The 22,573-nt window shown below is 44.9% G+C and overlaps 1 protein-coding gene across 2 annotated transcripts in view; it reads right to left on the bottom strand.

Annotated features, from left to right (window-relative positions):
- Window positions 1–22,573, bottom strand: part of LOC147709416 (xanthine dehydrogenase/oxidase-like) — a 736,168-nt gene that overhangs the window by 387,780 nt on the left and 325,815 nt on the right. For both annotated transcript variants that reach the window (XR_015296692.1, XM_086927985.1), the window contains exon 17: window positions 6,641–6,810. Coding sequence is in view for 1 of the 2 variants with exons in the window: in XM_086927985.1 (XP_086784111.1) it covers window positions 6,641–6,810 (170 nt within the window). In the remaining variant the exon portion in view is untranslated. The remainder of the gene's footprint in view (window positions 1–6,640; window positions 6,811–22,573) is intronic.

Here is a 22,573-nt window from a genome sequence, read left to right as displayed (position 1 = left end):
AGAGCGGGTGGGAACAAAACCTGACTGAACCGGTAGCACCATAACCGGGAGGAGCAGCTGCAATCTGGTCGCCAGGACTTTCGCTAAAATGTTGACATCTGTATTAATTAAGGATAGTGGTCGATGGGAGTCGCACCTATCCGGCGGCTTGTCAGGCTTAAGGAGTGTTACCACCAGCGATTCGCGCCGCGTCTGAGGTAGACATTGGGTCTCGTACGCTTCATCATATACCTGGCGCAGACAAGGGGCAAGGATTTCAATATAGGTCTTATAACATTCCGCTGGTAGTCCGTCGGTACCAGCCAACTTACCATTGGGTTGTGCTACAATGGCAACTCAGATTTCGTCCAAGGTGATAGGATGCATTAAAAACTCCTGTTGCCCTCTGGAGAGCCACACCAGAGCTATATCATCCAAATATTGTTGCAACTCTACTTCGTCTGCAGCCGGGCGATGAGCATACATTTCTGAATAATAATTGGCAAATGTCTGTAGTATATTGGGAGTGTCATAATGAGTGAAGTCATTGACAGTGACCGCACCAACCATGTGCACTTTGCCCCGAGGTTCTAAGATATGGGCAGCAAGCACCCAACTAGGTCTACCTTCCTCCCCATAGTATCTGGCCCTACTTCTACGGGACATATGTCGTATCTCCTGGTCAGCCGTTTTGTTATATTCTGCAATTTTTTCTCTTATGAGTGCGAGCACGGAGGGATCAAGTGCGCGTTCATATTGGTGCTCTAGCCCTTTCAAATCACGCTCCAGTGTGGACATGGTGCTCCGGAGAGACTTAAGAATCCCAGCCTGGAGACCGATACAAGCCCCATGTATGGTCACCTTAAAAGCCTCCCATAGTGTCCCTACGGATTCAATTGAGCCAGTGTTATGAGTGAAATAGTCAGTAATAGCCTCCCGGACACCTCACAGAAAACTAGATCCAGTAGAGAGGAGGGCTGCAACCGCCGTTGGAAAGGGGGGGCGTAAGACGGTAAAGCCATACGTAGAAGCACAGGGGAGTGATCCGATAAAGTTCTAGGCAGGTGTCCTACCTGTACTATCCAATCAATAGTGTCTTGCGGGACCAACCAATAGTCTATGCGGGACCAAGCTTGACGGGCATATGAGTGGCAGGCGCCGTCCTTTTGACCAGGAGGTATTAATCGCCAGATGTCTATGAGCCCCAGTGTTATCATACCATCATGCAGTATAGCAGCCGCCCTCTTGAGAGTCGGATCCGACATAGACATTCTGTCTATAATGGGGTCCAGTGTCACATTAAAATCACCTCCACATATAACAGTAAAAGGGGGTAGCTTATGGAGTTTTCCCCATAATGCGTCATAGAAAGCAGGGTCCTCGATGTTCGGGCCATAAACATTTACTATTACCATGGCCATACCGTACAATATCCCCTGAACTATTATATATCTCCCACCATCATCTTCCTCTACAGAGATTGGTATAAAGGGGATCCCTTTTTTAATCAGAATCATTACCCCCGTGCGTAAGAGGAATAGGATGTGGCTAACTTTACCCCAGCCCTTCTGGTGGCAATAGTGGATACCGCCTGCTTAGTGAGGTGAGTTTCCTGTAGGAGGGCAATCTGGACATGATGATGATCCAGATAGGATAGCACTTGACGTACTTTTTGGGGACTGTTGAGCCCTCTAACATTCTAACTAAGACAGGAGATTGTCTTACTATTGGAATTAGTCATGATCTGCCCTTGTAATGTATATGCCTGTGAGGGCGCCTGTAAGGTGTCCCTGTAACTGCCATACCATATCTACACAAGACTGCCATTGTACTATCCATAACACAATGTTCCCCAACAACCCCTCCCACCCACTCCAGTAGTGGAAACCTGCTGTGATAATCTCTTTTACAACAAAAAAGAAAAAAAACCGTAACATGTTGCATAGCTGATAAAGCGTGCAATAAGGATCTACGCATAGAAAACAGTGCAACCTGGACATAGAAATGCGCTCTAACAAAAGAAACAACTTTGTGGGGATTTCCTATATAATGAAGCACTAGCGGCCTAAGGCACCCCTTGGAAACAGGATGGGTCGAGACACAAAGTGATAGGCTGTGCAATCAGAGTCTCATGGTAAATACAGTGGCTCCAAAACCCCAAAACACTATTAACTACCCTCATACTCCGGCTAAGAGCCCAACAATTTTCAGGTCAAAAGCAATAGGAGCCTTGCAAAGTAAAGATGAAGGCATCAGCAATAGGACACAATAATACACATGAGTCACTCATCATATCGAATTAGGCATTACAGTATGGTATGCGGGGTGGTTTAGCTGTTATCAGGTGCAGCACAAAACAATAGATGATGCAAAAGGATGCCAGGCGCACACAGTCAGCCATCTGAGTCCGAGTCTCCCCCCTTCTCACGTCTCGGCGAGCGCCGCTCCATCTGGCGAATATACTGAAATGCTTCCTTGGGCGACGAGAAGATGCAAGCCTTCCCATCATGCTGGATTCGCAGGCGGGCAGGGTAAAGCATTGCATATTGGATGTGCAGGGTTTGCAATTTTTTCTTCACAGCATGGAATTCCCTGCGTTCCTGCTGCACCGCCACTGTAAAATTGGGAAACAGCTCCACTTTAATTCCCTGATAGTTCAGGCTGCCCTTTTCTCTAGCCAGACGTAGCGCAGTGTCCCAACCGCAATAGTTTAGCAGTTTGGCTATGATAGGTCGGAGCGGCGCTCCTGGAACAGGTCGGGCAGCCAAGGAACGGTGAGCTTGTTCAACAATGAGCACTTTCGAGAAGTGTTCCGCCCCCAAAAGAGAAGTAAGAAGCGTCTCCACATAGAGTTCCATAGGCCCGGTGTTGGTTGTCTCCGAAATGCCAGTTATTCTTAGATTGTTTCTTCGGGACCGGGCTTCAATGTCCCCGTTTTTAGCTTTGCTGACCTCCAATAGGTTTTCCATACTTGCACATGAAGTGCTGACTGCTTCAACTCGGTCCTCTGCGGTGGAAATGCGTTGCTCAGCTTTGGCAAGCTGCGCGCCATGTTTATCCAGCTTTGACGCCATAGTACCCATGCCCAGGTTCAGGTCGCCACTTTTTGCATCAATAGTGTGAAGGCTCTGTTGCATTGTCATCATCAAACGCTCCAGCTTCGTGCCAGAGCCAGGTTCCGGATCTGTCTCAGTGTCAGATGCGTTCGGGGTATGGGATTTAGGGTTTTCTTTAGCTTCAAAGTTTAATTTGCCTTGTAAAGTCCATTACAAAAATTCATCACTTATTGACAAATAACATGCTTAGAGTGGTAGAAAGACATACCTAAGTTTGCCTCCATTCATACCTTGCATTTGACCAGTGCATCTATTTTGTTTGCTTCATGAGTGCATTAAAAAACAATGGCCAGCCCATTCAACAAAGTGAGCTGTACTTCATCTAGACATGCTGTTAGATTTATTACAGGAAAACTACTCCAGCCATTTTTCAATTAAACATCTATACCATACATCGATTGTTAATGGATGGGGGGGATGCACCAGGGGCATGGTGGGGGGTATGTGTCAGGGGGATGGTGGGATCATGTGTTAATATATAACTCAGCTTATTATTTCCAACATACATACAGATAATTCTCCCTCCTCCTCAGAAGAGGGAGCAAGTGTTACTTCCACTGGTGTGATGCGATGAAAGGAGTAGATGGATTTTATAGGCAAAAAACAGGAAATTGCCTCTACAGAACCCGCGTCTACAAAGTGGATTGGGAAGGCCTCCACATGAGTTATTTATGTGGTGGCCATCTTGTAAGAGGACCATCTGGTAAGTTAGGACTCTTAACTTTACTACTACTAAATGCCTTTTGTGACTGCCTAAAGTCGTAAAATTAGGATTTTGTCTTGGATTAGTTCTGTGAATCGGCCCCTAGGTTCCTCATGTATATCTCTCCCAAATGATTAGAGAAAAATGGATGGTGGAACCTTCTTTAGAAATGCACCTAACTAAAATAACCACAATAGTAATTTTCCCTTTATATTTTACAAAGGGATCTGTGTGCACACCGATAGTCACCCACCATCACAGTGATAGTTCCATACAGAACTTTAACGTAATTAAATTTGTAAGCACGGGTGCACCACAAGTAGAAATTGTACAAACTGAGTCACAAGTTTGTCACAAAAAGATACTGAGAGTAATGTCCAATAATTTTTCAATTTTTTTTTCTTTATTGTTCCATTTGTAAGAAAGCACAGCCGACGCGTTTCGTCCCAAATGGGACTTCTTCAGGTGCTATACGTACTGGAGGAGCCAAGACGTGCATTGAAGGAGACCGTTTGAGCCGCCACAACCATCCTTCCGCGAGTCGGCCACGGATATATGAAGTTTTGGTTACATACTGGGGATTGCCGACCAGAGCCGTAAAATTGGGGACCAGAATTGTCCAGGAATACAGGAAGGTTTTTATTTGATATATTGGAATACCGATCTTAGGCTTAAAATTGGAAACCAGGCCTTTAGGGCACACTTGATAGAAGGTGCTCGCCTGGATACTACACAAGTTTCTGGGTTGCCTTGATACATAAATGTCTATACCGCAGCTCTCTATCCTTCGTATCCTGATCAGGAACCTCATCTCCTTCAAAGATAAGATACATCCAGACTGCATATAACACAGCAATCATCGTTACGATTTTCCACCCTTCTACGACCTGCCGAATTGCCCATGAGTTCTTAGCTCATCTCGCCCTGAAGAAGTCCCATTTGGGACGAAACGCGTCGGCTGTGCTTTCTTACAAATGGAACAATAAAGAAAAAAAATTTGGAAAAATAATTGGACATTACTCTCAGTATCTTTTTGTGACAAACTTGTGACTCAGTTTGTACAATTTTTACTTGTGGTGCACCTGTGCTTACAAATTTAATCTCTCCCAAATGACCTGAACAGCACAGAAGTGATGCACTTGTCAATATTGAAAAAGTCGATGTCAATATGAATAACAATACATTCACTTATAAAAACAAAATTATATCTTTATTCATGAATTCACCTGCTGTGAACTCCAAGTCAATCCTGACTCAGAAATACGTAATCAGGCAGACTCTGAGACCCGGGCCAGATATTACTGATTGACAGATCACAGGTGGGGTGGAACGTAGCCAGCAGACAAATGCGCAAACAGGAAATCCCAGAGCATTCCCACAGATAGGCACAGCAACACCACAATGGTCCAGGGAGATTGGCCTCAATAAAGAACACATGGCCGGAGGGGTACACTTGTTCCAAAAACACCATACAGTCAGATGCCACATGAAGTTAGGAACATATAGCCAGTCATGACACAGCACATTTATTTATTCAAGAGTTTTATATATCTGGACACGTTACTTACTGGTCACATTAGGTCGGCACTAGATTGAGACACACTTGGATTCCTCATCCAATACATTAATTTATGACTCCAAAGACAGACACTCACGTTCCTTACCAAAAAAGGTTCACCAGTACTATTTTATTGCATTCAATAAACTGTATAAAAACCCATGTCAGACCAATTGTAAATTGAAACAGTCCTCAGACCCTATGCCTGTGGCTGATCTCCCGGCCGCACTGTTTATTTAAGGAAACTGTTTCTGTTTTGCCAAACAACCCTCGTCTCTTGCTTTTTCAAGGTATTTCAAGCAATATTTTGGTGAGCGAGATAGGGGCTGATTGGTGCCTCGAACCTGACTGCCGCCATAGGAAGGAGACCCCACCCAGACAGATTAACATATGCGCAATAAGGAAGGAGAACAAACACCACAATTGATTGCAAGTGCTGCTGGATCTGCGGGAGGAGGTCTGTCCTGAAGCAGCTGTCACAGAGGGTAAAAGACTACATCAGAACCGTAGTAACACCCAGAAGATCCTGAGGAAGATCTTCAAATGGCACTAGATAAACTGTCACTCATAAGCAAGTTGCCAGCAAGTTGGACTATGGAAACACCCTCCACACTCGGATCACCAAGCAACTCACTAGAAGACTACAAACCACCCAGAACCCAGCAGCCAGACTCATCCTCAAACTCATGTACAGAACTCACATTACACCACACCTGAGGGAAAACCATTTGCTTCCAATACACAAACATGCTCAATCCAAACTCCCTACACACACATTCAAGGCACTACAAACTCATGCCCCACCTACCTGCAAAATCTCATCAACTTCCACCAGCCAGCCAGACCCCAAGCTCCACAGTATTCCTACTCGCACACTCCCACGCATACACAGAACCATTTCAGGAGGATGGGCATTCACTTACTTCACTACTAGAGTGTGGAATGCCCTTCCACTCCAAATCCGAGCTTCCTCCTCTCTTCTTAAATTCAGCAAGAAGTTGAAGACCTGGCTTTTCAACTAACCAATACCATAGGCAGGGCTTAGCACACATACCTGCTCAGTGCCAGGATACCTTTGTGGGTGATAGTGCATTTTACAAATACAGATAACATAACAAAGTGATAACTTCCCCATAAACATGCCAGGAAAAATAGGTTGGGTATTACTGTAAATTCTTATAATAATAATGCACAGAAATGTAAATCAATCCCATTGTTGGATTTCTTTCCAACATATGGCAGACCCTAAGGTGATATATTAATAGTGGCAGAGTTCCTCCTTACGTGAGTTTTGCATGAGCTTTGGTGCTGGTCACCAGTGCAAGGTAGAGCTCATTCTCATAATGGGGAATGTCATCACAGTACACAGCCTCGCCGCTTGCATGCTTTGCAGCCGATAGATGCATCAGAGGCCGTCCTACCATATCTTCAGGGGACTGTCCTGCAGGTACCTCCTGTAACACAGCAAATTGTATCAGTTATAAATAAGTCACTTTGGTAAGTTTTCAAGTGATTCGGATATTCTCAGAATACTGTAAAAAAATACAACAATGTCCCAATGTTACACATAAAGTGCTTATTCTCGTTCAACCGTAGCAATATGTAAATATATATCTGTCTATTACAAGTTTCTTCTCTGACTTACCCATGTTCAAATGACAGGTTGTGGGAAATTGGGTTGTTGGTTGAAGTGGGTGAAACCCTACTGAAGCAACAGCCACAATCCTTTTCAGGGTGAACTACAAAATGTCATTAAAATAACCTGTGCTTAACCATCTGGCACAAAAGCAGTCATGCTTAACTTAGAGTTAATGTGTAAAGTATTTATGCAACACTTAAAACAGTAAGACTGAAACACAACTCAAGAAAATTCACACATTAATTTAGGAAAATTGAGTACATTTTAATAAATTATGTGCCACCAAAATGACAAACATCCAATCAGAAGAACCAGAGTCCTGACTTTTTAAAGATCGAAGTGTCCACCACAGAAGTTGAGTCATACGCGACTGGGGAAAAGTCAAAAGTTATGGACGACTGCGATAGAGCGGGGTTTGGATTCTCAAAGTGGATTGGTCTCTGTCTCCGCTTACATTTAAGCTTAGAAATAATTTTAAGAAAAACATGTCAGAGAAGGTAAAATTCAGAGGGGTATGGCAGCCGGCGATGTCGTAGGAGGAGGCGTTGCCGTCAGGGCGCTGCTAGAAGAAGCTGCTGAAAATATTTCTACATTTATAGAAAGTCTCTTTTTTGGAATTAGACGAGAGCTCCATGCGCTGCTGAACAGGATTTACTGCTGCAGAGACTAACACAACGGGAGTTGCTGCAAAGTCAGTCTGACCTGCGATGCACCTGGAACGGATCGGTGAGCATGTAGGTCTCGGTCTCCTCTCGGTTGTAAGAGCGCATTTTGGCCCACATCCAAGTTCTGGGTTTGGGCTGTATGGGCACCTTTTGCACCACATCCAAGGGTCAAGGACTGGAGTAGCACCACTTGGAGGGTCATGCTCAGGCTGAGTCCCCGTTCGAGATGGCTGGAGCCTTTTCTGTTCCTAAGGCTCTGAACAAGCAGCCAGCCAAATAGGCATTGGAGTTCAAGCAGGAAAACAAGGCTCAAACAACAGGGCAGTCCTCTGAGGGCATATTGGGGTTTCAAGCAGCAGGGCTGTTCTATTGGTGTATCAGGGCTATCCTCTGAAGTACAAACTGGCCAGAGGCAGCAGGATAGTCCTCTGAAAGTCCTTCTGCAAGTCCAGAAGTGAAGTGAAGAGTGGGTCTGAGGCGCTTAATGTTATACTTGGGCCCCCTTTGAAGTGGAAGAAAGGTCTGGAGTTCTCCCCCCAACAGAAGTGTTTGGAATTGTCTGCCTTCCTGCCCTGGTCCCAGTCTATCTGCAGGCACAATAGGCTAGCGTGAAGTTCATTGTGTGTGAGCTGCAGCAATGTTTTTGAAGAGTAAATGGAGCTACATCTAGTCTTGTGACCTAGGAAATAGGCTGCAAGCACCAAATGGTTAGGATACGAAAATGGCAAATTTCCAAAAGCCCGGAAGGTAAAAATACAAATAACAGAACATAAGAGTAACATCAAGTGCAAAAGAACTACTATGAAGTATCACACTTTATAGAAGCAAGCCACCAAGTCGGAGATATTCATTGAACAGTACTGGACAAACCAAATCTTCCCCAAAAGGCTAGAGACATCAAGGCAATAACTCTTTTAAGGGAGAAGGAATCGGTTTGTAGGATCTAGAGTGACAAAAATGGACTCAATGATGACATTCGCTGGTACTAGTTGAACAACCTTTGAACAATGGTGAGAAAATAGGGTTGTCACCCCGTCCTATGCCCATGACTGAGATATATTAGTGGAGGAATATCTCATAGTTCCTGTAAAAACCTATACCCACCTGACACACTCCTTATATGTATATATAATTAAATACAAAAATATATACATAATAGAACCATCTTACCCTTAAACTTTATACAGACCGGTCCTCTTTTCCTACTGCAAGAAATACAAATATATATTATATATGATATGATTTTCTGATCAAACAGCATCTCTAATTATCAGCCCTTAAAAACCTACTGCCGAATATAAAAGTACCAGAGAAGACGGAGCACTTCTGCATAGAGAGTTAGTGAGGATGGCCATGTATTATAGATTATGTAAAATAGACAAGGGGGCTAGTCTTAGTTTACCAAGAATAGGGAACTAAACACATCCAATCATCTGTTTAAGTAGGAGAAGACTCGCCATGGAAAAGATCCACGTGGGATGTGAGGGACTTCGAAAACAGAAAGCAGAACGCATGAAGTTGACGGTCTATCTTACACCTGAGCCCAGAAGACGGAATCGTCTTGACCGGAACACAGAAGTGTTCGACATCTATTAGACCGTAACATAGATAAAAAGGTAAGGAAGCCCGCACCGTTGCAACTGCACGGAGCGGTGAGAGGCTCAGATTGAGTGGCATCTACACCCTTGAGGAAGTAAAGGGATCAAAGAAGGGAGTGACTACGCAGGCAGCAAATATGCTGTTTGTCAGTGCGGGGGTTGGATGCCGCGTTGGGGTGAGCCTGTTGTCGCACACTGCGTCAGCAGTCTCGTTCAGTTGTAAAGGCTGGCCGTCGTCTTGTGGTGTGGGGTGATGGCTGGCAGTGCTATGGTACACAACAGTGTTGTCTGATGTGGAGCAGACTGTTCATATTCATGTTCCATGGGGTGTTACAGATTGGTAGATCTTGACAGAGAGAGGACACACTTTTCTCTAGTCTTAATGCTAGGAGGAGAATATGCTTGATGATTTGTGCTTTTTTGTTATTTGTAGAGAGCCTGACTACAGGGGGAGGCTCCCACTTGCACTCCATTTTGAACACCTAGATGGATGAAACTTGGTAAGAAAACATCTAACATTTCTCTTACTCTGAGTAATTTACCAATACCACAGTTTTCTCACTCTTAACTGGAAGGGGAGCTTGAGTGATGTGTGACTGGAATTTTGGCCGAAAGTAGTCAGGTGAGTTTCCTGATTCTTTATATAAATACAATGGATTTAGGTAAAACTTATAGGGGCGGTCCTCTCTACGAACCTTATTCAGGAGATATCTGTATAAACATTTATATACATGTCCTTTAATGATATTCTGTAAACGTGGGGTCTTATATTGTTTTATATTTGTTTGCTTTTATATTTTTGTGGCTCTCTGTCTTTTCAGTACCATATGAAAGTGTCTAAACAGATATTGATAAGTCAGGTCATTATATGGAGTAACACGTGTCACGATAAAATATATTCCGTTAAATAGTTGGTGATTTACAAGGAAAGGGTTTCTTACAGATCAGGAATCGCTAGTCCTGAGGAAGGCCATAACCAACCTTTATGGGCGATGGTAAAGGCCGAAACATGTCAACATAGAAGCAGTACAGTAGAGGAAGGGGGCCCTAACTTCCCTTAGTCCCTCTCCAAATTTGATCTTTTAACCCTATCCAGGGAACCCAGGAATAAAGAGTTGAGAAAGGGTATCTCTGAGTGAGTTTTAATACTTTTCACTATCATTTTTTTAACTGCATGGATGTCAACACATTAATTTTTGTTATGTTCTCCCCTCCATTTGTTCCATCCCAGGCATTGGTCTACGCAGGGGTGTTGTAGCAGCATTATGATGAAGCATGCTAATATCTGGTGGGTGAGGGCAGTCTTTTAAAACCTCACAATTTCCCAAGATTTATTTATTTATTTTTTACAAAGGTTTTAAATAGCACAAACTTGACCTGAAATCAGGAATCAGAGCGCTTTTCATGAGCACCAGTTGCGTTACATGAGGACACATTCATTTTTGTTAGGCACAGGGAAATTTAAGTGATTTGCCCAGAATCACAGGATGTTGAGTGTTGTTGCCGAGACTTGAACCTGCCGAGACTTGAACCCGGACCCCCAGATTTGAGGTCAATCATCCTAGCTCCCCGATCACAAAAGAGACAGGTGATACCTTTTGACCACCTATCTTTTCCTCCTTTTTCCTAATTGTGTGGTTAAAATATGAAGGTTATAGGGAGGATGGAAAAGGAGTAGTACCTCTTACCCTTCTTTTTTTGTGTTGATTGAACTTTCTAAAAGTGCCATTTTCAGCACCTTGACTTAAATTCCACTTTACAATTAAAGGGATTTTAAAGTAGAATTTCTAAGCCATCCAACATGAAATTTCTACCTGTTCCCAAACAAACATTATCACATATTCAATGTAGTAAGGTACCCAATGTTATCCTATGGGAGAAGTAGGCTTAACAGCAGCGAAAAACAAATGTGAGTTTTTCACTACCAGGACATGTAAAAGTACATGTTCAAGTTTTTTAATAAACTGCACCCTGCCCTATGGCCTATTTAGGGTCTACTTTAGGGGAGACCTATATGTATTATAGTTTTTAGGCTTGGCAAAAGGGTTATTTTCCAATTCCAATTGGCAGTTTAAGACTGCATACAGGCTGCAATGGTGGGCTTCAGACATGTTATAAGGAGCTACTTAGGTCGGTGGCACAATAAGTGCTATAGGCCCCCAAGCAGAATGTAATTTGCCAGCCTTGGGTATATAGTATACCACTTTACTAGGAACTTATAAGTACACTAAATATGCCAATCAGGTGCAAGGCAATTTTATAATACTGTAGGGAATGAGTATAAGCAGTTAGTGCTCATGAGTACACTAAATATGCCAATCAAGTGCACTGCAATTTTATCATGAGTACACACAGTTTAGCACTGGTTAGCAGTGATAAAGTAAAGTGCACAGAGCCCTAAGGCCAACAAAAATGAATTCAGATAAACAGGAGGGAAGAAGGAAAATGTTTGGGCTGACTCCGCTGAGAGGGCCAAGTCTGGGTAAAACAATGAGATTCCAAATCAGAGATTTATACCCTGCAGGGAGGAATTGGATTACTTCACTCACCTCATATAAGAGGACAAAGCATTGTTATGGCACAAAGTTAAAAATGTATGAGAACATATAGATGGCAGTATACATGCCGTTCTAAACCACAATCACCTGAATTTGTTTGATGGGCAGGGTATTAAAGTGGAAAAATAAACATTGATAACCCCTGATGACATTTCAAAACAGACCATCCCAGTAACAACTGGGATATCAAAATGGCCTATTGCACGGTATGAGGCCATCAGGAGATCCATTTTGGGTTATGTCTTGTGCCTAAATGTGTGCTTAAATCTAGCTACTAAGGGACTGATTTGCAAAATCTTTGAGTATGGGGATTTGTTCTTTTGTGTACTCTTACATTCCTTTGTGAATAGGCCCCTAACATTCAACTCCTTATTAGTAAAAGTGTCAAGAGGGCACTGAACTTTCTAATTGAACTAATTGCATGTGAACCTTACCTAAATTCCCTTTTTATATGTTTTGGAGCTAATTCATAAATGCTCGTAAGACTATGAAAAAGAGTTCTACAGGAGCAATACTTTACATGAGCCAAAAATACCTGCATGTTTAAGCCCCTTAGTCATATTTGAACATCAAATACGGCTACAAAAAAGATTTGCTATCTTGGTAATAAGCCTCAAAAGCTGAAAGCTGTCTTGTCTTCTATCAACCTCCCAAGTGACCTGTGTATGATGACAAATGACACTGCAGGAACAACTCCCTCATTCCACTCCTGAGGCGGAAGCCGGGAGCGTGAGAGCTTGCTTGCTATGTGTTTGCTTGACATTGTTTTTTTTTTTTTAAACTTAAACTGTGACTCGCACTTTGTTTATTTGTTTTTAAACTTGCGCCGCACTTTTTCTTTTGTTGTACGTCTCCTGAGGCGGAAGCCGGGCGACGCTTAGGCCTCTCTTGTCAGGGTCTAATTACCGTACCTTTTTAAAATCTTACCCCTCCACCTCCGTAATTTGCTCAGCTCTATGCCGTCCTGTACCCACTCAGCCGATTAGGAGCTGAGGTGCTTTCTGGGTTCAAGAGGCTGTTTCCAACTTAAGCGGCCATCTTTGGGGGAGGCAGGCTCGCTGGTCGGTGGACTAGACTTGCTGCCTCTCGCGTGTGACGCTATAAATTTGCGTCCGGGTGTCGCTTCTGTTAGACCTTGCACCCTCATTCCACTCCTGAGGCGGAAGCCGGGAGACACTTAGGCCTCTCTTGTCAGGGTCTAATCACCGTACCTTTTTAAAATCTTAACTCTCCACCTCCGTAATTTGCTCAGCTCTATGCCGTCCTGTACCCACTCAGCCGATTAGGAGCTGAGGTGCTTTCTGGGTTCAGGAGGATGTTTCCAAATTAAGCGGCCATCTTTGGGGGAGGCAGGCTCGCTGGTTGGTGGACTAGACTTGCTGCATCTCGCGTGTGACGCTATAAATTTAGACGCCCACGGCTCCGCGCAGCGGACGCGAGCAGCGGACGCGCCTCCCAAGCGCCGAAGGAGCGCCTAAGGAAAGCCCGTCTGCGCCCATTAGCGTCCCGGAGGCGGACGGGAGCGTTCGGGCGGGAGGCTCTGCCGATTAATCCGTGGGTAAGATGTTCAAATATACTTCAGCTGAGCTTTCCATATTAAGGGGAAGGGCCAGCAAATGTTGTCCTATCTTTCCCAACCCATGATTGATTGTTAGCTCAATAAATCATATGCTCACAGTTGATCATTTCCAAGGTTAAATGAGGATTAAAGTTGTTCTCCTCTTAGTTGATTAAATCAAAAAATATTCTTTTTGTTAAGAAAGCAACCACCTATCAAAACTGATTTATTTACAAAAAGGAGTTTTAATAGAATACTCCAAACACAGTGAGAAATTTATTTATATACATTTGTACAATATTCAAAGCAAACGGTAGAAGAAAAGGCAACGTGCTTCTACAAAGGTGCCGGAAAAAACGTGTGGTCCGGTCCTGGCGTGTCGCTGTCAACAGACATACAACTCGCGCCCGTAATTGGCAGTTGGGACGGCGCCCACTCACGCGAATGGTTCCCAATGAGAGTGACACCGAAGACGCAATAAGTACCGTCAGCCGCCAGGATTAAGATCTATTCTTCCATACCCTACGGTGATGTCCACACACGAACATCCAAAGTAACGGACGATGCCCTGTATGAGAACCGTATTAATTACTTTTGTTACCATCACCTGAGTTATTGTGTTGAAGGTCCACGACCACTGAAATTGGAGTGGGATTGTGGCCATTCTCTTCACGTTCTTCGAGACACAGGAGGATTGTGAACTTCCCATAAAAAGCTAATTGGGCTCACAGCTTTTTAGCCACGGTACGAAGGCTGTGCCTTACACGTCCTGAGGAAGACCCGCAGGTCGAGGTTCCCAGTCACCCTTGTACCCCAAGACGGGTCGAAACGTCGACGCCCCCCCTTTTCTCCATAAACAGGACCACTATTCTTTCGAACATTATACATGCCAGTCAAGACTGTATGAATGTTAAAAATGGAATAATATCATTAGTGGCCTGACTGAATAATACGCTGGATTATTCCCAGTATTGTTTCAATTTAATAAAACCCTATGTCACTTTTCTGTTGAGGCTTACACCCTTTTTCTTCAAAACCACTCTTTTCTTCTTTTTCCGGCACCTTTGTAGAAGCACGTTGCCTTTTCTTCTACCGTTTGCTTTGAATATTGTACAAATGTATATAAATAAATTTCTCGCTGTGTTTGGAGTATTCTATTAAAACTCCTTTTTGTAAATAAATCAGTTTTGATAGGTGGTTGCTTTCTTAACAAAAAGAATATTTTTTGATTTAATCAACTAAGAGGAGAACAACTTTAATCCTCATTTAACCTTGGAAATGATCAACAGTGAGCATATGATTTATTGAGCTAACAATCAATCACGGGTTGGGCCATTGTTTTTTGATAATACTGATCACCCAGGTCCAACAACCGTTTTGGGTTACCCCATTTTCTATAATGGTCCTATCTTTCCCAGCAGAGCTAAAGGCAGCAATTGCTGCCCGAGTTGCGGTTGGACACTGGATAGGAGTTCTATCATGAACTCCCCTCCTGGGTTGGGGACCCATCATAATCTAGGAATGGGTACAGGGAATCTGCCAAAACAATATCACTTGCTTACTCCTTAACACTCGGTCACTTAGTAAACACACTTTAGATCTCTTTGATCTATTGTCCGAGTTTAAACCCGCCTGTCTCTTTTTAACCGAGACCTGGCTCAGTGAGTGCTCGGGACCCGATATTGCCAACGCACTTCCCCCTAATTATGTCATGCTCAGGAAGGATCGGGCCAACGGCAAGGGTGGAGGTGTCGCAGTGGTGGTGGACAAACGTTTTGCTTGTTCTATTGAACCTACGGAGGACATACATGGGGCGGAGGCCCTAGGATTCTGTCTGTCACTGTCACCTCATCAATCCTGTGCTGGGCTGCTGGTGTATAGGCCCCCTGGTCCGACTGGTCCTTTTCGTGAGGAGCTTCACACCGCTATTTCATCATTTTGTATGAAGTTTAAGCTCTGTCTGCTTTTGGGTGATTTTAATATTCACATGGACGCTGCTGACGCAGCAGACACTATTAAGATCATGGATACTACTAACCCATTGGGACTGATCCCCTATCTCACTACCCCTACCCACACTAAAGGCCACACATTGGATCAAATCTTTTCTACCATTCCTATTGTTGTGGCCGCTCCTGTACCAGTGCTTTGGTCGGACCACTACCTGGTGAATTTCGAGATTGCACGTGTTGACAGGTCAATTATCAGTGGCCCTGGCCGCCAAGCGGCGTCTTCACGCGCTTTTCATCGCGTGTCCTCCGACATGTTAGCACAGGCTTTGATAAGCCTGTCTGTTTTCAGGCGATTTAGAGGCCGATCTGGACCTCTTGCAGACGTGGCTTGCACAGCGCTTGGATGAACTGGTTCACACCCAGGCCGCCCGTAAAAACTCCTCTCGTGCATCGGCACCCTGGTTTACGCCTGCACTTAATGAGAGTCGAAGGCGATGTAAGAAGGCGGAGAGAGCCTGGCGTTTTAATTACGACTGGCTACTTAAGGAGATTTACAGGGAGTGCACCAAGGCTTATCATAGAGATTTTACTTGGGAAAAGAAGTCTTATCTGGCCAGGTGAATTGAAGCTGCAACTAACACCAGCAAGGAAATCTTTGCGATAGTAAAGGAATTTACGTCGCCTTTATCTATTACATCTAAATGCTCCCACTCTGAATTGTGGGTGGCTCAACTAGCAGATTTCTTTGCCAGCAAAATCAAAAGCATTCAGGCATCTTTTATGCCGTCTGATGCTACTGCAGCTCCCAATGTAACTCTCCTTTCATCTTCCTCTGCCTCCGAAAGGCCCATTCTCTCTAATTTTCCAACCCTCTCCCTTACGGCCTCTCTGGAACTTTTAACTAAATTAAAATCAGGATCCCCGCTGGATCCATGTCCGGCCAAGCTCCTCGCCAAAACAGCGCTAGTTATCAACCCTTTAATCAACCCAGTGCTAAATCTATCTCTTAGCACGGGAGTGGTTCCTCAGGCTTGGAAGCAGGTCTTCATCCTTCCTCTCATAAAAAAACCCAGCCTCGATCCCAACATACATGCCAACTATAGACCTATCTCTCTTCTTCCCGCTATTGCCAAGGTTGTAGAAAAGCATGTTCACTCCTCCCTCTCCAATTTCTTGGAGACTCATGACATCCTCCATCATACCCAGTCTGGGTTCCGTGCTAATATGAGCACGGAAACAGCACTGTTGGAAGTGACGAAAGCTATTAAGGAGGTCCTCGATTCTGGAGGAAAGGCGATGCTGGGGATGTTAGATCTTTCGGCGGCTTTTGATACCGTCCCCCACAGCCGTCTACTTTCAAGACTCTATGAGATTGGTCTGAGGGGGACGGCTTTCAGCTGGTTCGAGTCTTTCCTGGCTGATTGCCAACAAACGGTCTGGGCCCCTCCGTACTCAGCCTTAGTCCCGCCATTGGAGGTGGGAGTTCCTCAGGGATCGATCCTGAGCCCTACTCTCTTTAATATTTATATGGCCCCTCTGGCAGCGCTGGCTGAGTCCTATGGCGCCCAGATTGTCTCGTATGCTGATGACACTCAGCTTCTTTTCACCTGTGGAAAGAACGCCAGTTTCAACAGAGAGAGTATTAAGAGCTGTCTAGGAGCCGTTTTCGCCTGGTTCCAACTGAACCACCTCAAGTGTAATTCGGACAAATCGGAGGTGCTCTTTTTCGGCTGTCCTCCCGACCCCGGTTGGAAGAATTGGTGGCCGGCGGCTATGTTTCCTCCTTTCGTCCCCACTTCTTCTGCTAAGAATTGGGGAGTGAAGTTGGACAATGGTATTACTTTCAAAGCTCAGATTTTGGGCTTAGTGGGACAGTGCTTTGGTCTCCTAAAAATGCTCAGGAAGTTTCTCCCACTTCTATCCCGAGCCCACAGGAGGACCACGGTCCTGGCCCTGATTGGTTCACGATTGGACTACGCCAACGTGCTATATTTGGGCCTTCCTGAATACCTTCTGTCTCGCTTGCAAACTGTGCAAAATTCCACTGCACAAGCAATATTCGGTCTCTGCCGGAGAACTAGCGCAGAAGCCCGTCTCAATTCTCTCCATTGGCTCCCTTTACGGAAACGTATCACATTTAAAACCTTAACCATGGCCTTCAAAGCCCTTCACGGTACTGGCGCCCGCTATATCAGGAAAAGGTTGGACTTCTATCGGCCACCACGGTCGCTACGATCCACATCGCTGGCTTTGGCCACTGTGCCGGCAATTAGGCGGGCCCGCATTGGGGGTCGCTCTTTCAAACATTTGGCACCCCAACTGTGGAATGCTTTGCCTTTGTCTTTGAGGAAGAACGACAACCTTCTAGCTTTCAGGAAAGATCTTAAGACATGGCTGTTTGGACAGTAATTCCGTCTCTCCTTTCTGCTCTGTGCTTATTTGGTCTACAGCGCCGGGACACTCTTCTTGAGTAGTTGAGCGCTCTATAAAACTCATATTAACATGACATAACATAACTCAGTAGCCATGTGATTTGGTAAAAAATGCATACTAAATAAATTATACCTATGTGTGTTCCTTTGATAACAATTTGTATTGTTGTTCAGAAAAGCATACGACCCAGTACATCCATAATCACTGACATGGATTACATACAACAATTATAACCCTTGCACCATTTTACATATCTGGCATTTGGAATAATATTAAGCACAATATGCATGACCCCTCCACCCCATCCTCCCATATTAGGTAAACCGTCACTCTTCCACACCACTCTCCTTCTTAGTCCATTTGCCTCCCTCCCTTACCTTCTCCATTCAGTGTGCCAAAAAACGTCACCAGATCTCGTCAAATTTCTGAAAATTGTCATTGAATTTATAAGGTTGCATGATGCAACAACGAAATCCCTAACTTCGCATTCCTAAATAACACGGTCTGAATAATGACTGCCTCTTAACCACACATTGCTTTACCACGTATACCTTTACCACAAATTGTCGTGGTAAAGGCATGCATGGTAAAGGGGTATGAGAGGCTAAGGTCGCTACCCCCCTCCCTACCGCCCTAATGTACAAACTCCCCCACCCCTCTCCCTCCCTGAGGTGCAAATTCACCTACCCCTCCCAACCCCCATGCTGTGCCCTCCCCTAATGCCTAAAACCTAAAACCCTGTCTCTTAACCTGCCCCTCGCCAGCCCTGACCCAGCCCTAAGAACTGCCCGGCTCTCCCCTAAGGTCTTAAAACGACCCCAACTACCCATCCCCCTCCCCCTGCCCTGAGGTCTAATCGTATAACATGCCTAACACCTAATTAAAAAAAAGAAAACAACAATCCCCCAGCCCTAAAAAATCCCCCAGTCCATGCACATGTGTGATTAAGGCATATGGGTGGTTAAGGCAGGCGTGGTAGGGCTTGCGGAGTTGGAACAGTCGTGGTTTAGACTGCGGTGTCCCAACTGTTCCCCAATTTATAAATCACCCTTTCAAAGGGCAGAGCCTGTAGGATGGGACTTTGGTGGACTTTCAAAATCTCATTAGTCCCACTTTCGCCATAGCCAATGCTTTTGACAGCCATTGTTTAACATGGAATGACAGTGTCGGAAGTGTGGAGAAATCATGCAAAAGTACTGTCTGTGCTTGAAATGCCAAGGGCGCTCCCATTTCCACTGCAAGAGAGTGTCCAAGATTTGCTTCCAATCCCCAGACAACTTCTTGTACTCCCACAGGATGTATAGGATGTCCCCTATCTCCTGCCACACATCCGTCATCATGATTGCAGGCCCAATTTGGCCTTCCAGAGTGTCACCTGTGTTGAGTGCCATCGTGGCAAAATTTTGAAGTAGCTATATTTCAAACGTGCCTCCCTCAAGCCTCGGCCATGATCAGCTAACAGTTCCTCCCAGTCTTCTTTGTCAATTGTAATAGCAAGTACGTTTTCACACCTCGTTCGCAACCTGTGCCACGTCTCATAGGAGAACGCATGGTCAATAAACAGGGTATAAAGTCCAGAGATGGTACCCCCAAAATCATTCCACATATAGATAGATGTATTTATAAATGGGAGGAGATGGTAATACATAAGTTGTCCTCCCCAGTGCAGCATGCAAGGTGCCCTTTTATCTATACTAATATAATAAAGAGAGAGCCCAAACCTTTGAGGCGGGTAATCTCAGGAACCACAGCACCAATCACAACACCCAATACAGCGTTGGAAAGGGCAGTTGCAGCAGAAGGACATAGGCTATGCAGACGCCCATCATATACATTTAAAAGGTAAAAGAACTGTGCCAGGAAAGTAGTCCCTTGTGGGCGTGTCTGCGTTGTGCTGTGGGCGTGTGCTGAGGGCGCGACAAAAGCTGGGGGAGTGTGGTACGTTCCGCCCTTCATGCCATGTCTCATATCGTGTGCTAATCCCACCCTGCTCCCTTTAAATACCCCTGCACCCCATATTCATAACCCACCCTTACTCCTTAAAATACCCCAACACCCTTAAACACTAACCCATCTTAACCCTATAAATATACCCTGTACCCCAAAACCCAAACCTATCCCTAAACCCTAAAAATACCCCTGTACCCCAAAACCCAAACCTAGCCCTGAACCCTATAAATACCCATGTACCTCGAACCCCAAACCTAGCCCTGAACCCTATAAATACCCCTGTACCTCAAAACCCAAACCTATCCCTAAACCCTAAAAATACCCCGGTACCCCAAAACCCAAACCTAGCCCTGAACCCTATAAATACCCATGTACCTCAAACCCCAAACCTAGCCCTGAACCCTATAAATACCCCTGTACCTCAAAACCCAAACCTACCCCTGAACCCTAAAAATACCCCTGTACCCCAAAACCCAAACCTTTTAATGGTTTTGTAAAGCGCGTAGTAACTCCGAAGAGCATCCCAGCGCTGATCTGCTTCTCCAGGGGTTTTAGCCAACTAGTGGGATTATATTTGCGGGAAAAGGAAGGTCTTTAAGGTCTTTCTGAACTGGAGATAGTTCGGTTCTGTCCTAAGTTTTCGGGGTAACTGGTTCCATCGTTTCGCCGTGTGAACCGAGAAGCGACGGCCACCGGTCTTGGCTTTTCTCACTCTAGGGACTGCAATGAGATTTTCTGCATTGGACCGGAGATCCCTCTCTGCTTTGTATGGGATTAAAAGTTCTTTCAGAAGCAACCTAGCCCTGATCCCTAAAAATACCACTGTACTCCAAAACCCAAACCTACCCCTGAACCCTAAAAACCCTGTACCCCAAAACCCAAACCTTGCCCTGAACCCTTAATACACCCCTGTACCCCAAAACCCAAACCTACCCCTGAACCCTAAAAATACCCCTGTACCCCAAAACCCAAACCTAGCCCTGAACCCTAAAAATAACCTTTTACCCCAAAAGCCAAACCTACCCCTGAACCCTAAAATACCCCTGTACCCCAAAACCCAAACCTAGCCCTGAACCCTAAAAATACCCCTGTACCCCAAAACCCAAACCTAGCCCTGAACCCTTAAAATACCCCTGTACCCCAAAACCCAAACCTACCCCGGAACCCTAAAAATACCCCTATAGCCCAAAACCCAAACCTAGCCCTGAACCCTAAAAATACCCCTGTACCCCAAAACCCATACCTATTCCTAAACCCTAAAAATACCCCTATAGCCCAAAACCCAAACCTAGCCCTGAACCCTAAAATACCCCTGTACCCCAAAACCCAAACCTACCCCGGAACCCTAAAAATACCCCTATAGCCCAAAACCCAAACCTAGCCCTGAACCCTTAAAATACCCCTGTACCCCAAAACCCAAACCTACACCGGAACCCTAAAAATACCCCTATAGCCCAAAACCCAAACCTAGCCCTGAACCCTAAAAATACCCCTGAACCCCATAACCCAAAACTATATCTGAACCCTTAAAATACCCAAACACCCCAAAACATATACCTCAGTACCCCAAAACATATACCCTTATACCCATACTTACCTTATCCAAACATTAAAAAAATAACATGCTTTTACCGTTCATGCATTTACAACGAATTTCGTTGTAAATGTATGCGTGGTAAAAGCATATAAAATGTAATGCCATGCGTTATAATGGCATTGCGGAGTCATGGTACTTTCGTTATGAAAGTATGCCGAGTGATGGTATGCGGAATGAAAGTTGCGGAATAATGGGTGTTTACCCTCCCCCGGTAAGTACATTGGTGGCACGGCGGCCCACATCTCCAGCAACATACTCATATTTTTTCACCACCCATTTGAAAAATGCACAGGTCTCTCTCATTGATGGCCAGCACCGACATACACTTTTAGACACACCTCCCGCCACAAGTACTAGAATTGCGAACTTCAGAGCTGGGGAGCTACGTTCGAATCTCGGCATCAGCTCAACATCCTGTGATTCCAGGCAAATCGCTTTGTCTCCCCGTGCCTACCACAAGTGAATGGGTTCCTCTGTAACGTAACTTGTGCTCATGCCATGTTGTCGAGTTTGCGCTATATAATATTGCAAGGAAAAATAAAGTAGGGAAACTCAAGTTCACACACTACTGAACGCGCACTCTTAAGTGCATCAGCAGTGCACTGTGAATCTCAGCGTTTCAGAGGCCTGTCACAGATGAGTGCTATCAAAACGAAATCCTACAAAACAATATACTACTGGCCGGCAGCAATTCATACCCGGACAACGTCGGGACGGGCTGCTAGTTGCATATACTTCCAAAGTTGTGTAGCTGGGAGGCCATAGTCTCTTTGCAAATCCTGGAACCTTTTAACCTCCCTCTGTGATCTTGTCAGACTCACAGTGAATGTTGCATGCTTCACAGTCAGCCTGGCTGACCTCTGACTACCCAACCTTGATGGCAGCAATATGCCATAGGGTTGCGTTATCATGCATGGAGTCTGATACCCCCACCAGGATGCGTACCCTCCTCATACCACCTTGGAGGATTGTATGACAGGGATGCTACCCCAGGAACTTTCTGGGCCAGGTATAGTACATCACCAAACCCCTTTTCGCCCCTAGGAGGTAATGTTCCAGGGGAAGCCATAAAGGTATCTCCCTGTATGTCTTGAATCATATATGCAAACTGGGCTAGTCGGTGTGCAAGCCAGTGGCATTCCATATTTGGCAGTCATAATTCCCCCATTTCTGTAACAGCATAGACTTTCAAGTCTTCCAACCAGGGTTTTACCCCACTCTACATAACTGGCAGTATGTTCTTATTTAATAGACATAGAATGGCTTT

Source organism: Lissotriton vulgaris, chromosome 6, assembly GCF_964263255.1.
Source record: "Lissotriton vulgaris chromosome 6, aLisVul1.2, whole genome shotgun sequence".
In the NCBI taxonomy this organism is placed as follows: Eukaryota; Metazoa; Chordata; class Amphibia; order Caudata; family Salamandridae; genus Lissotriton; species Lissotriton vulgaris.
Note: the sequence above shows the minus strand (reverse complement) of the source record. Positions and strands in the feature narration are given on the sequence as shown.